A 14,123-nucleotide genomic window follows, 5' to 3' on the forward strand; every position below is an offset into this window, starting at 1 on the left:
GGAGACCCTCAGGAGACCCCCAGGAGAACCTCAGGAGACCCTCAAGAGACCCCCAGGAGACCCTCAGGAGACCCTCAGGAGACCCCACCAGGAGACCCCCAGGAGACCCCCCCAGGAGACCCCCAGGAGACCCTCAGGAGACCCCACCAGGAGACCCCCAGGAGACCCTCAGGAGACCCCCCCAGGAGACCCCCAGGAGACCCCCCTCAGGAGACCCTCAAGAGACCCCCAGGAGACCCTCAGGAGACCCTCAAGAGACCCCCAGGAGACCCTCAAGAGACCCCCAGGAGACCCTCAGGACCCCCTCAGGAGACCCCCGGAGCCAGCCGGCTGGAGGTGACCTTGGACTCACCTGCAGTGGATGACGATCGGGCCGCTGAAGAAGTTCTTGAAGGCGTTGACACGCCTCCTCAGCTTCAGGAGGAGGTGCGGCTCCCCGGGGACGCCGTGGTCCGGCCAGCTCATGAACTGGATGTGGGTCACCTCCCTCTCAGAGCTCTTCTCCTTCTTCTGCAGAAACACACACAAAGACACGTCCTCATGTCCTCGTGTCCTCCACCCTGAGGACCACCAGGCCTCGTGTCCTCCACCCTGAGGACCACCAGGCCTCGTGTCCTCCACCCTGAGGACCACCAGGCATTGTGTCCTCCACCCTGAGGACCACCAGGCCTTGTGTCCTCCACCCTGAGGACCACCAGGCCTCATGTCCTCCACCCTGAGGACCACCAGGCCTCATGTCTTCCACCCTGAGGACCACCAGGCCTCGTGTCCTCCACCCTGAGGACCACCGGGCCTCGTGTCCTCCACCCTGAGGACCACCGGGCCTCGTGTCCTCCACCCTGAGGACCACCAGGGCGGCGCTGCAGACTCACGTTGGCGAGGCTCAGGCGGCGGACGGTGTAGTCGGGACATCGGTCCTCTGAGCTCAGCTTCACCACGAACTCCTCAAAGATCTCCGTCTCTCGCTCTGGAGACGGCCAGTACTGGGCACACTTGATCTGTTGGGGGGGGGGGGGGGGGGTCATGTTGAGGTTGTGTATGTGGTGCAGCAGCAGCTGGGGGGGGGGGGGGGGGGGGTGTCATGTTGATGTTGAACTCGTGACGTTGACGTGTTGTCGGTTCCTCACCCTGTTCCCCTCTTCGCAGCGCGTCACCATGACGATGATGGAGGACTGCTGCTCCCAGATCATCCTCCAGAAGTCGCTCACCGTCTCGTCCTTCGGCCCTGCAGCAGATACACAGAACCTCCTCACAGAACCTCCTCACAGAACCTCCTCACAGAACCTCCGGAAACATAATGGTGTGAAGAATTTATATATATATATATAGACATATATATATAATTAATATATAATTAATATATATATATATTTATATATATATACATATATATTAGTGCTGTGAAAAATAACGCGTTAACTCAGTTAATTAAATTACAGGTTTAACTAGTTATTTTTTTATTAACGCATGTGCAGAATGAGCTTCCAAGACAGGCAAGAGCTCCGAGAAGAGTTGTTGACGGGGGGGGGGGGGGGGGGGGGGTGGCTTGTGACTAGTGACTAGTGACTTTTCTTTGCTCCGTCCCGATGCGCGCAGACACTTGAGAGCCCTGCATTTATACACAGGGGCAGGGCCGGAGTGGGGCCACTTTTCAGCCTGGGAATTTCAGGCTCAAGACCAGCCCACTTTTTTCATGGTATCGTGGAAATTGGATAAATGAAGCAACAGTTCAGCTCTTACTATCCTGTCGTTCTTTTATTAATACCATGGTCCAACAAATAATGTAAAGGTTAAATACAACAATAATAATCCACTTAAGATGAGAAGTTAACAAAAAATATGCATAACATTAAAAAAGGCAGAAGGGCATAAACAGGGGTGTCAGACTCAGATTAGGCAGTCGGACAGATTTGTTGGAGTGAGACCTCATGGGGGCCGTCATGGTCATGGTCATGGTCATGGTCATGGTCATTATCATTTTTCTGCATGTGTATTATATAGTGGTGATTTACTCCTTTACTACACCCACTTCTGAGCAAACAATGCATATTGGTTCATCAAGTACTGTCATATACTGCTCTTTCTTAGAATATATCACTTTAATTCATATAGTGTCCTCTGTTATCCTCTCTACCTGTCCCTGTAGTCATGGCCTCCTCATTGCAAATGTCGGGCTCATCATCTGCTGCTCCGAAGCTACAAAGAAAAATTAAGTCATATTACTGCATACTTCAATATCAATATCAAGAGTATATATCAATATTTCCATAATATTTGCAAAGTCTATGGATCGCCATATTTTGGGTGATATAAAAAGGCTAATATTTTAATTCAATGTAATATTTTGCTTGGGAATAGGTTGACAACGCTACAATGATATTAATCAAGGCTACAACGTTAGCCAAATAGTTATGTTGCTAATCATTAGGCCTTTGTCTCTCTTTACCAGTTGCCACTTGTGTTTGTCCTCTTGAAAATAAATCGGGAAGCTTGGCACATTTGGCAGCATCCTCCTCCAATGCCTTTCTTTTTTTCAACCTGGCTTTTCCAGCCCCTCCTGCCCTCTTCCTCCCGTCCATCCTCCCTGACGCGTATCGTTGCGGTCGGGCCGGCCCAGCTATCAATAGCTGAGAAAACTTTTTGGAAAAGACAGCGAAGGGCCGAACCAACTCCATTAGGAAGTTCTCCTCTCCCAAATTGAGTTGGTTGGTTCCATCATGGACTGAACCAACTCTATTATTTGGGAGGGGTGAACGTCCTCGCATGGTACAACCCATGCAGAGGCTGCGGTGTCAGAATGCTGAACGTGTGTCGCCCACTTTAAGAGAAGATGGACTAACGTGACAAATGTCAACAAATACAATTCTCGACCGGCCCAGAAGTGAAGCGGCACACCGGGAACTCTCCCGATTCTCCCGACTACCCACCCCGGGCCTGCACAGGGGGGCACATAACTTGCTCACCAGTGCGCGCGCCAGCATCGGAGCTCTGCCGCGACTTTTTTTCGTCCCGATGTGCGCGCACACGCCGGCATCCGAGCTCTGCGGCGCGCGAGACGGAGATCGGAGTCGTGTTAACGCGACACTAGAGACAGAATGACATGCTGCTGGAGAGACGACCAACAACAGACGGACTGGAAGCTCATTCTGCGCATGCGTTAAATGCGTAAAAAAAAAAAAAGTTAATCCTGTAATTTAATTTACTGAGTTAACGCGTTCTTTTTCACAGCACTAATGTATATATATATAATTATATATATATTTATATATATATTCTAAATATATATATATACATATGTATATATATAGACATATATAATTATATATGTATACATATATTTTTTTATATATATACATATTTATATATATATATATTTATATATATATATTTATATATATATATATATTTATACTCTACGTTACCTTGAGCTGCGATGTACTTTTTGGATTCCTTGTATCCCTGGAGGAGAAAACAAATGCTGCTCTTTAAGGTGTTTATTCTCATAAAGAAGCAACAATGTAGAGATTTAACATGAATATTCAGACGAGTATATTTATATGTTTAAATGTATATGTTGGTTGTGTATATCTTTACATCGATGGAGCTGGCGTTGATGTATTCACATCCTGCTTCTCCATTCCCGGTGGTCAGCTGGACGCGGTTATAATCATCTGGTTGAGGACAGGAGATTAATAAATAGAGTATTAAAATAAACCTCAGAATACGCCTCATGAAGGAGGAGTGTGTGTAGATTATCTGTTTACATGTAAGAGGAACATCACACATTGACTTAAATGATGGAATAAAAACCAACACGCTCACCGCTTTGAAAACATTTCCAAAAATAGTTCAAATATATTGAATAATATTAAATATATATCTGCCAGTGTTTAGAGAAAGCTTCAATAAAGGAGAATATAGAAGAGCACCAACTGGTGCTGGGATTTACTGTTAAAACGTGAATAATAAAGCACATCTGGCAGCATGCGTTCATCCCTTTAACCCAGGGGGGTCAACTCATGTTCACCGTGGGCCTCATCAGCATCATGGCCGCCTCTTAAAGGGCCAGTGTACCTGAAACCTATAAACTACTCAAGCATATTGTTGAATTAATCTCTTTGCATTTGATTATTGTTTATTTGAGTGTAGAAATATGGTACATAAGAAAATGTCTCAAATATTGTAACACAAATTAATTTTAATTTGAAACCTTCAAAATCAAAGTACAGGATATTTTTCTTCAATTTCTTTAAGAAAGGGTGATCATGTGTCTTTCAAACACTCGGGGGGGGCCACATAAAATGACGTGGCGGTCCAGATTCGGCCCGCGGGCCGTGTGTTTGACCCCAGGTGGCGCTGTTGGACTCACATGGCAGGATGTCCACGTAGCGGTTCTTGGAGACGTTGCAGGACTTCTTGGCCTCTTTCACGCTGTACCTGGAGAAGATTCTGGGGATGCTCTGAAAGCACAAACACACCATCCACACGTCTAGTCTATAATAGGCCAAAACAAACAACGCTCTATGAACAACAACAACAACAACAAACTGACCTGGAACTCCGCCAGGAAGAGTCTCCCCTCGTCAGCGAGTTTCCTCTTGTACGCTTCCAGCAGGAAATCTGCTGCGATCGGCTCGACGGGCATCAGGTTCTGCTCGTCATCTACACACAGAACAATAAAGGTTCTTAAGCGGTTCTTTAAAAGGCTTTGTGGTTCTACGAAGAACCATCACCTACTGGAGAACCATTTTTAGAAAAGGTGCGTTAAAGAATCCTTTTTTTAAGGTTCTTTGAGACACCTTTATAGGTTCTTTAAAGAACTCTGTAAGGAAATTGTTCTTTAAAGAACCTCAGTTTGAAAGGTTCTTTGTGGAACCAGAAATGTTTCCTTAAAGAACCATGTTTTGAAGGTTCTTCAAGACACATTTATAGGTTCTTTAAAGAACCCTGGTTTAAAAGGTTCTTTGTGGAACCATAAATGGTGCCTTAAAGAACCATTGTTTTAAAGGTTCTTTGTGGAACCATAAATGGTGCCTTAAAGAACCATTGTTTGAAGGTTCGTCAAGCATGTCTTAAAGACATAAAAACATGGATGACCTGCAACTTCTTGATGTTAAACTCAGACAAAACCGAAGTAATTTTAATCGGCCCTGAGCACCTCAGAGATCAATTATCTGGTGATGTGGATTCTGTAGACGGCATTGCCCTGGCATCCAACACCACTGTAAAGAATCTTGGCGTTATCTTTGATCGGGACTTGTCCTTTAACTCCCACGTAAAGCAAATCTCAAGGACTGCATTCTTTCATCTCCGTAATATTTCAAAAATCAGGCACATCTTGTCTCAAAAAGATGCAGAAAAATTGGTCCACGCGTTCGTTACTTCTCGACTGGATTACTGCAACTCCTTATTATCAGGCTGCTCTAATAAATCTCTTAGGTCCCTCCAGTTGATCCAGAATGCTGCAGCTCGTGTTCTCACTAAAACTAAGAAAAGAGATCACATCACTCCTGCACTAGCTGCTCTGCACTGGCTCCCAGTAAAATCAAGAATCACTTTTAAAGTTCTTCTCTTAACGTACAAAGCCTTGATTGGTGATGCTCCATCATATCTTAAGGAGCTTGTAGTACCATATTGCCCCACTAGAGAGCTACGCTCACTAAATGCGAGACTACTTGTAGTTCCTAGAGTCTTAAAAAGTAGAATGGGAGCCAGAGCCTTCAGTTATCAAGCTCCTCTTTTATGGAACCAGCTTCCAATTTCAGTCCGGGAGGCAGACACAGTCACCTCGTTTAAGAGTAGACTTAAGACCTTCCTCTTTGACAGAGCTTATAGTTAGGGCTGAATCAGGTTCACCTGGTCCAGCCCCTTGATATGCTGCTATAGGCTTATAGCTGCCGGGGGACGTTTAGGATGCACTGAGTACCTATCTCCTCTTTTCTCTCCTTAAGGATGAATTTTCATCTCTCAATCACACGTTACTAACTCTGCTTTCTCCCCGGAGTCCTTTTGACTTCACGTCTCATGGGGTCATCGGACCCTATGAGACGGCATAGATCCTATCTGCCTGATGGATCATCGAGGTCTGGGTCGTGGAATTCCTGCTCCTGACTGCGCCACTATCCTGTTGAGACTCCGCCCACTGTTGAGACTCCGCCCACTCTTCCTCCCCACCGCCATCTGCCTGATGGATCGTGGAGGTCTCCATCGTGGAATATGCCTACTATTAACTATTCATACACTCTGTCACATTCATTGAATGTATTTAAACTCTAAATCTGTCCTTCTGGTCACATGACATCTATTGTTCTGTCCATCCTGGAGAGGGATCCTCCTCTGTTCTCTCCTGAAGGTTTCTTCCCTTTTTTCCCCCCTGAAGGGTTATTTGGGAGTTTTTCCTGGCCCGATGCGAGGTTTTGGGGCAGGGATGTCTATGTGTACAGATTGTAAAGCACTCCGAGACAAATTTGTAATTTGTGAAATTGGGCTATACAAATAAACTGAATTGAATTGAAGACACCTTTATAGGTTCTTTGAAGAACTCTTTAAGTAAATGGTTCTTTAGAGAACCCTGGTTTGAAATGTTCCCTGTGGAACCAGAAATGGTGCCTTAAAGAACCATGTTTTAAGGTTCTTTGAGACACCTTTATAGGTTCTTTGAAGAACTCTTTAAGGAAATGGTTCTTTTAAGAACCCTGGTTTGAAAGGTTCTTTGAGGAACCATAAATGGTTCTTCCATGTCATCACTCTGAAGAACCCTTTTGGGTTCCAGATGGTACCTTCATGGTTCTGTGTGAACCATATACCATGTATTATAGCCATTATTCTAAAGTATAGAACATATTTGAATACATTTCTGTGTTTTTATGATTTTTAAAATCTTTTTAAACATCCTAAATCATTCGGTAGCTGCTTCATGTGAGTGACATTTATCACATAAATGAATAAATACTTTAATCATCTGCTGAAATCCAGGATCCTGAAACTAAACGTAGAGTCGACTCACTTGCTGTGGAGATGAGCATCATGTTTTCCCCGAGGTCGCTGAGAGGGACAAACAAGAAGGTGAATGATTGGCCCAAAATAATCCTGATTATATAGACATTATATAAAGAATGGGGCAAAAAAGGCCTCCGCAAAAAAGCTTTAATGGTATTTATGTCTCGATTGCAATTATAGTTCAATTTAAAAGATATATATTGTATTTATGTGTTAAACAATCACTCACTGGGACTTCCTGCGCTTCAGAATGTAAATCTTGTAGACGACGAGCAGCAGAGCCACCGACGTGAGGATGATGAGGAACACCAGGAGCCCAATGACCGCCTTGTCGTTATCTGAAGAAGAGGGAGGAGTAACATCACGTATGTTACGCAGAGCAATGGATGCATGGCGAGGCAAAGCGGGCCGAAGCATTTCTCATGTGAGGCATTGATGCAAACGCTCGTACAGGAAGTGGAAACCGTTTCTCTTTTGGGTTCGCTGCAAAAGTTTCCGTTGCAAACAGTCACCTGGAAACACAAAATAAAACCTTATTAATGATGAATTATAGCACTGGAACAATAACGACGCATACGGGTGTAATCATCTACCGCCACTCTGTAGTCCGTCGAGTAGCTCAGGTCCCTGAATTCAAAGGAGCAGTCCTTTTTTTCGGCCATCTTGACGCCGTCGAGAGAAGCGAGGAACGTCTTCTGAGGTCCGTTGAGACGTTTTCGATAAGAACACGAGACCACGATCACGTTGTGCTCCGGAACGCTCACCGTCAGGGAGGGAACCGGATCCGGTACTGAGAGAGAGAACAAGAAGAAGTTATCCTTCAATGGGTCATATTGTTTAAGAGAGATGTTATAATGTTCATCATAATAATAATATTCATAATAATAATATTCATATTCATAATAATAATAATGTTATAATAATAATATTAATAATAATAATATTCATATTCATAATAATAATAATACTATTAATAATAATAATATTCATAATAGTAATAATATTCATAATAATATTAAGAATAATAATAATATTCATAATATTAATAATAATATTCATAATATAATATTCATAACAATAAGTGGAGCATACTGTTGTGACTGACGATCGTTATTTAATGTCACAAGTTTAAAAGGGAAGAATCAGATCAATTAAATCACAAAGTGGATTTGAACAATTTGCTTTCAAATATTTCTACTAAAAGTGTAATAAATAAATACATAAATACATAAATATGTACTCACTCCCCGGTTTTGTCCTGTGGCTGAATCTCTGCGAGCGGTTCATCGTCTCCCTGCCGTCGTACCGGCTGAGGACCTCACAGTTGTAGTCGGTGTACGGCTCCAGGCCTGAGACATTACACCTTCCCTGTGGTGGGTTCGCTTGAGCTGAAACTGAACCTGAACCTGAAACATAGTTTTCCTTAGTTTGTGTTTGACTAAACAACAACAGAAAAACACAACAGCATATTGTCAACATTTTGAGGAAAACAAAACGTTAATAACGTTTTCATGTTTCCATTTTATATCTGCATCAGACTTCATGTCCATTCTGAATCTTCACAGAGCGAGAGAGAGAGAGAGGGAGAGAGAGAGAGAGAGAGAGAGAGAGAGAGAGATGAGGGAGAGAGAGAGAGAGAGATGAGGGAGAGAGAGAGAGAGAGAGAGAGAGAGGGAGAGAGAGAGAGAAGAGAGAGGAGAGAGAGAGAGAGAGGAGAGATAGAGGGAGAGAGAGAGAGAGAGGAGCAAGAGAGAGAGAGAGAGAGAGAAGAGAGAGGAGAGAGAGAGAGAGAGAGAGGAGAGATAGAGGAGAGAGAGAGAGAGAGAGAGAGAGAGAGAGAGAGAGAGAGAGAGAGAGAGAGAGAGAGAGAGAGAGAGAGAGAGAGAGAGAGAGAGAGAGAGAGAGAGAAGAGAGAGGAGAGATAGAGAGAGGAGAGAGAGAGGAGAGATAGAGGAGAGAGAGAGAGAGAGGGAGAGAGTGAGAGAGAGAGAGAGAGAGAGAGAGAGAGGACGTGAATAACGACAACGTTGCAATGAAACTTTACTCTTCTTAAATGGAGGATTGAAACAAAACCAGAGAACGAGACAAACTGAATTTACACTATTGTTCAAAAGTTTGAGGTCATGTAGAAATGTTCTTATTTTTCAAAGCTCTGTTTTTATCAATGAAGATAACATTACATTAATCATAAATAATCTCTCTACATAGTTAATGTGTAGTGACTATTCTCTGGTGTTTAATGAAGTCTCTACAGAGGTGTGAAGAGGCCCATCTCCAGTGTTCTAGTGGTACATTGTGTTATCGCCTTAGAAGACTAGCGGAGGGGTAGAAAACCCTTTAAACCCTTTTTATGTGAGCGCAGCTGAAAACAGTTATGCTGCTGAGAGAAGCTATAAAACTGGCCTTCCTTTGAGCCACAAGAAGAACTACATTAATATTTACTATAAAAATCATTATTTATAACCTCCTCAACGTCTTGACTCGATTTAATTTTCATTTTGCAATTCATTTAATAAATAAAAGTGAGAGTTTTCTTTTAAAACACCAAATTGTCTGGGTGAGCCCAAACGTTTGAACGGTAGTGTAAACACACGAGGGCAGGTGCAGGTGATTGGTGGACGCAGGAGGAAACAATCACAGGGACAGGAAGTGCACGGAAACAGAGGACACGAGAGACGGGGATTTCAAAATAAAACAGGAAACAAGACACCAACACTCCAGATCCTCATGGTATCGTCTTCCTGTCAACACTTGGACTCACCGCCGTGTTTCTTCCTGCAGGAGCAGTCATGAGAGAGCTTCTTCTTCAGCTCAGGAAGCACACGGGAACACCGCCGGCTGCTGGAGGTCCAACTCCACCCGATGGAGGTGTTGGTGGAGGTTTCCCCTGTGATGTTTATTGTGAGGTCTGTTGGGAACACATCACACATCTGGAACATGAACATCTGGAACATGAATATCTATAACACTAAACATCTAGAACATGAACATCTGTTAGCTGAACATCTGTAACACTGAACATCTATAACCTGAACATCTGTAACACTGAACATCTATAACCTGAACATCTGTAACACTGAACATCTGGAACCTGAACATATGTAACACTGAACATCTATAACCTGAACATCTGTAACACTGAACATCTATAACCTGAACATCTGTTACACTGAACATCTATAACCTGAACATATATAACCTGAACATCTGGAACACTGAACATCTGTAAGACTGAACATCTGTAACACTGAACATCTGTAACACTGAACATCTGGAACCTGAACATCTGTAACACTGAACATCTGGAACCTGAACATCTGTAACCTGAACATCTGTAACACTGAACATCTATAACCTGAACATCTGTAACACTGAACATCTGGAACCTGAACATCTGTTACACTGAACATCTGTAACACTGAACATCTGTAACCTGAACATCTGTAACACTGAACATCTATAACCTGAACATCTGTAACACTGAACATCTGGAACCTGAACATCTGTAACACTGAACATCTGGAACCTGAACATCTGTAACACTGAACATCTATAACCTGAACATATATAACCTGAACATCTGTAACACTGAACATCTGTAACACTGAACATCTATAACCTGAACATCTATAACCTGAACATCTGGAACACTGAACATCTGTAACACTGAACATCTATAACCTGAACATCTATAACCTGAACATCTGGAACACTGAACATCTGGAACCTGAACATCTGTAACACTGAACATCTATAACCTGAACATATATAACCTGAACATCTGTAATACTGAACATCTGTAACACTGAACATCTGTAACACTGAACATCTATAACCTGAACATCTGTAACACTGAACATCTATAACCTGAACATCTATAACCTGAACATCTGTAACACTGAACATCTATAACCTGAACATCTGTAACACTGAACATCTGGAACACTGAACATCTATAACCTGAACATCTATAACCTGAACATCTGGAACCTGAACATCTGTAACACTGAACATCTGGAACCTGAACATCTGTAACACTGAACATCTATAACCTGAACATCTGGAACACTGAACATCTGTAACACTGAACATCTGGAACACTGAACATCTGGAACCTGAACATCGGTAACACTGAACATCTGGAACCTGAACATCTGTAACACTGAACATCTGGAACCTGAACATCAGTAACACTGAACATCTATAACCTGAACATCTGTAACACTGAACATCTGGAACCTGAACATCTATAACCTGAACATCTGTAACACTGAACATCTGGAACCTGAACATCTGTAACACTGAACATCTGGAACCTGACCATCTGTAACACTGAACATCTATAACCTGAACATCTATAACCTCAACATCTGGAACACTGAACATCTGGAACCTGAACATCTGTAACACTGAACATCTATAACCTGAACATATATAACCTGAACATCTGTAATACTGAACATCTGTAACACTGAACATCTGTAACACTGAACATCTGGAACACTGAACATCTATAACCTGAACATCTGTAACACTGAACATCTATAACCTGAACATCTATAACCTGAACATCTGTAACACTGAACATCTATAACCTGAACATCTGTAACACTGAACATCTGGAACACTGAACATCTATAACCTGAACATCTGGAATCTGAACATCTGTAACACTGAACATCTGGAACCTGAACATCTGGAACACTGAACATCTATAACCTGAACATCTGTAACACTGAACATCTGTAACACTGAACATCTGGAACACTGAACATCTGGAACCTGAACATCGGTAACACTGAACATCTATAACCTGAACATCTGTAACACTGAACATCTGGAACCTGAACATCTATAACCTGAACATCTGTAACACTGAACATATGTAACACTGAACATCTGTAACACTGAACATCTGGAACCTGAACATCTGTAACACTAAACATCTAGAACATGAACATCTGTAACACTGAACATCTAGAACACTGAACATCTATAACCTGAACATCTATAATCTGAACATCTGTAACACTGAACATCTGTAACACTGAACATCTGGAACACTGAACATCTATAACCTGAACATCTGTAACACTGAACATCTATAACCTGAACATCTGGAACACTGAACATCTTTAACCTGAACATCTGTAATACTGAACATCTGTAACACTGAACATCTGGAACACTGAACATCTATAACCTGAACATCTGTAACACTGAACATCTATAACCTGAACATCTGGAACCTGAACATCTGTAACACTGAACATCTGGAACCTGAACATCTGTAACACTGAACATCTATAACCTGAACATCTATAATCTGAACATCTGTAACACTGAACATCTGTAACACTGAACATCTGGAACACTGAACATCTATAACCTGAACATCTGTAACACTGAACATCTATAACCTGAACATCTGGAACACTGAACATCTTTAACCTGAACATCTGTAATACTGAACATCTGTAACACTGAACATCTATAACCTGAACATCTGTAACACTGAACATCTATAACCTGAACATCTGGAACCTGAACATCTGGAACCTGAACATCTGTAACACTGAACATCTGGAACCTGAACATCTGTAACACTGAACATCTGGAACACTGAACATCTGGAACCTGAACATGTGGAGCTGCAGTGTTATGTGAGCACTTGAACGCACCGCAGTCGACCCTGAAGCGCACGGCGGCCGTGTGGTTCAGGATGATGTCATCGTCGTGGTCTCTGATCTGGGCGGAGCAGCTGTAGTTGGTGAACGGCTCCAGCTCCTGCAGCTTCAGTCCATCAGCGGCTGAGGAGACACGAGGACAGCGGCTCAGTCTGTCCTCAGAACTCTATCACAACGGTTTTATTTCATATTATTTTATTGTGTTATTTCTAATAATTGTTGAGGTGTCAAACACAAGGCCCGCGGGCCGAATGGGACCCGCAACATCATTTTCTGTGGTCCCCGACGGCTTGAAGGACACACGGTCACCTTTTCTTAAGGAAATTGAAGACAAATATCCTGTGCTTTTATTTTGAAGGTTTCAATTAAATGGATTTGTGTTATAATATTAGAGAAATGTTCTTATGTAAAATATGTCTACAATCAAATAAACAACTAGAATGGGCACTCGGTAGAGCGCATACCTTCGCATATCACAAGATTGGGCATTGAATTATGAACATTTTGGCATTAGTTGCATGCCAATTGGACAAAAATGTATCGTGCTATGGTAAAAAAAAGATTTTGACCTTTCCATGACCTTGACCTTGACCTTTGACCCGATTGATCCCAAAATCTAATCAAATGGTCCCCGGATAATAACCAATCATCCCACCAAATTCCATGTGATTCAAGAAGATTTGACCTGTTCATGACCTTTGACCCTGACCTTTGACCCGATCGATCCCAAAATCTAATCAACTGGTCCCTGGATAATAAACAATCATCCCACCAAATTGCATGCGATTCGGTTCAATACTTTTTGAGTTTTGCGAATAACACGTATACAAATAAATAAATAAATAAATAAATACACGGCGATCAAAACATAACCTTCCGGCATTTTCAATGCGAAGGTAATAATCAAATGCAAAGCGAGTTATTTAACCATATGTTCTAGTTTCTAGGTTTATATGTTTCAGGTACACTGGCCCTTTAAGAGGCGGCCATGATGCTGATGAGGCCCACGGTGAACAGGAGTTTGACCCCCTGGATTAGAGGCACAAATGGGAACTTGAAACTTGAATCTTTTCTTCATGTTTGAAGTCAGATTGTTAAAACAGATATGAGCATCTACTCGTTTTATTTCCATGTGAATCCGTTCACAATGTCGACAGCTTATATCTGTAATTTTAAACTTTATCCCAAACTCTACATACCATCAACCCGCCAACAGGTGTAATCCACGGTGAGATTCTTGCAGTTTGGAGGTAATTCTGCTTGTATTACTGCAGGAAGTTCATCAGGAAACTTCAGCTTTATTTCACTTGGATCTAAGAAATCTGCAGAAATAAAGAAAGGTAACGTCACGTTAAGCCTGACACGTCATGAAACGTGACGCCTGACACGTCATGAAACGTGACGCCTGACACATCATGGAACGTGACGCCGGGAGGT

At 42.5% G+C, this 14,123-nt stretch overlaps 1 protein-coding gene across 2 annotated transcripts in view; it reads right to left on the reverse strand.

Moving 5' to 3' along the window:
• Positions 1-14,123, reverse strand: part of ptprc (protein tyrosine phosphatase receptor type C) — a 37,672-nt gene that overhangs the window by 5,580 nt on the left and 17,969 nt on the right. Inside the window, exons 8-22 of one of the 2 annotated variants that reach the window (XM_056415150.1) lie at positions 13,886-14,008; positions 12,681-12,809; positions 9,761-9,907; positions 8,244-8,399; positions 7,593-7,789; positions 7,451-7,511; positions 7,229-7,337; positions 7,007-7,044; positions 4,553-4,662; positions 4,370-4,460; positions 3,595-3,671; positions 3,423-3,459; positions 1,128-1,225; positions 873-998; positions 353-510 (exon numbers count right to left, since the gene is read on the reverse strand). In XM_056415150.1, the coding sequence (XP_056271125.1) occupies positions 353-510; positions 873-998; positions 1,128-1,225; positions 3,423-3,459; positions 3,595-3,671; positions 4,370-4,460; positions 4,553-4,662; positions 7,007-7,044; positions 7,229-7,337; positions 7,451-7,511; positions 7,593-7,789; positions 8,244-8,399; positions 9,761-9,907; positions 12,681-12,809; positions 13,886-14,008 (1,657 nt within the window). Of the gene's footprint in view, positions 1-352; positions 511-872; positions 999-1,127; positions 1,226-3,422; positions 3,460-3,594; positions 3,672-4,369; positions 4,461-4,552; positions 4,663-7,006; positions 7,045-7,228; positions 7,338-7,450; positions 7,512-7,592; positions 7,790-8,243; positions 8,406-9,760; positions 9,908-12,680; positions 12,810-13,885; positions 14,009-14,123 lie in introns of both variants that reach the window. The other variant, XM_056415149.1, reaches the window with a different exon arrangement.

This window comes from Pseudoliparis swirei, chromosome 5 (assembly GCF_029220125.1).
Source record: "Pseudoliparis swirei isolate HS2019 ecotype Mariana Trench chromosome 5, NWPU_hadal_v1, whole genome shotgun sequence".
Classification (NCBI taxonomy): Eukaryota; Metazoa; Chordata; class Actinopteri; order Perciformes; family Liparidae; genus Pseudoliparis; species Pseudoliparis swirei.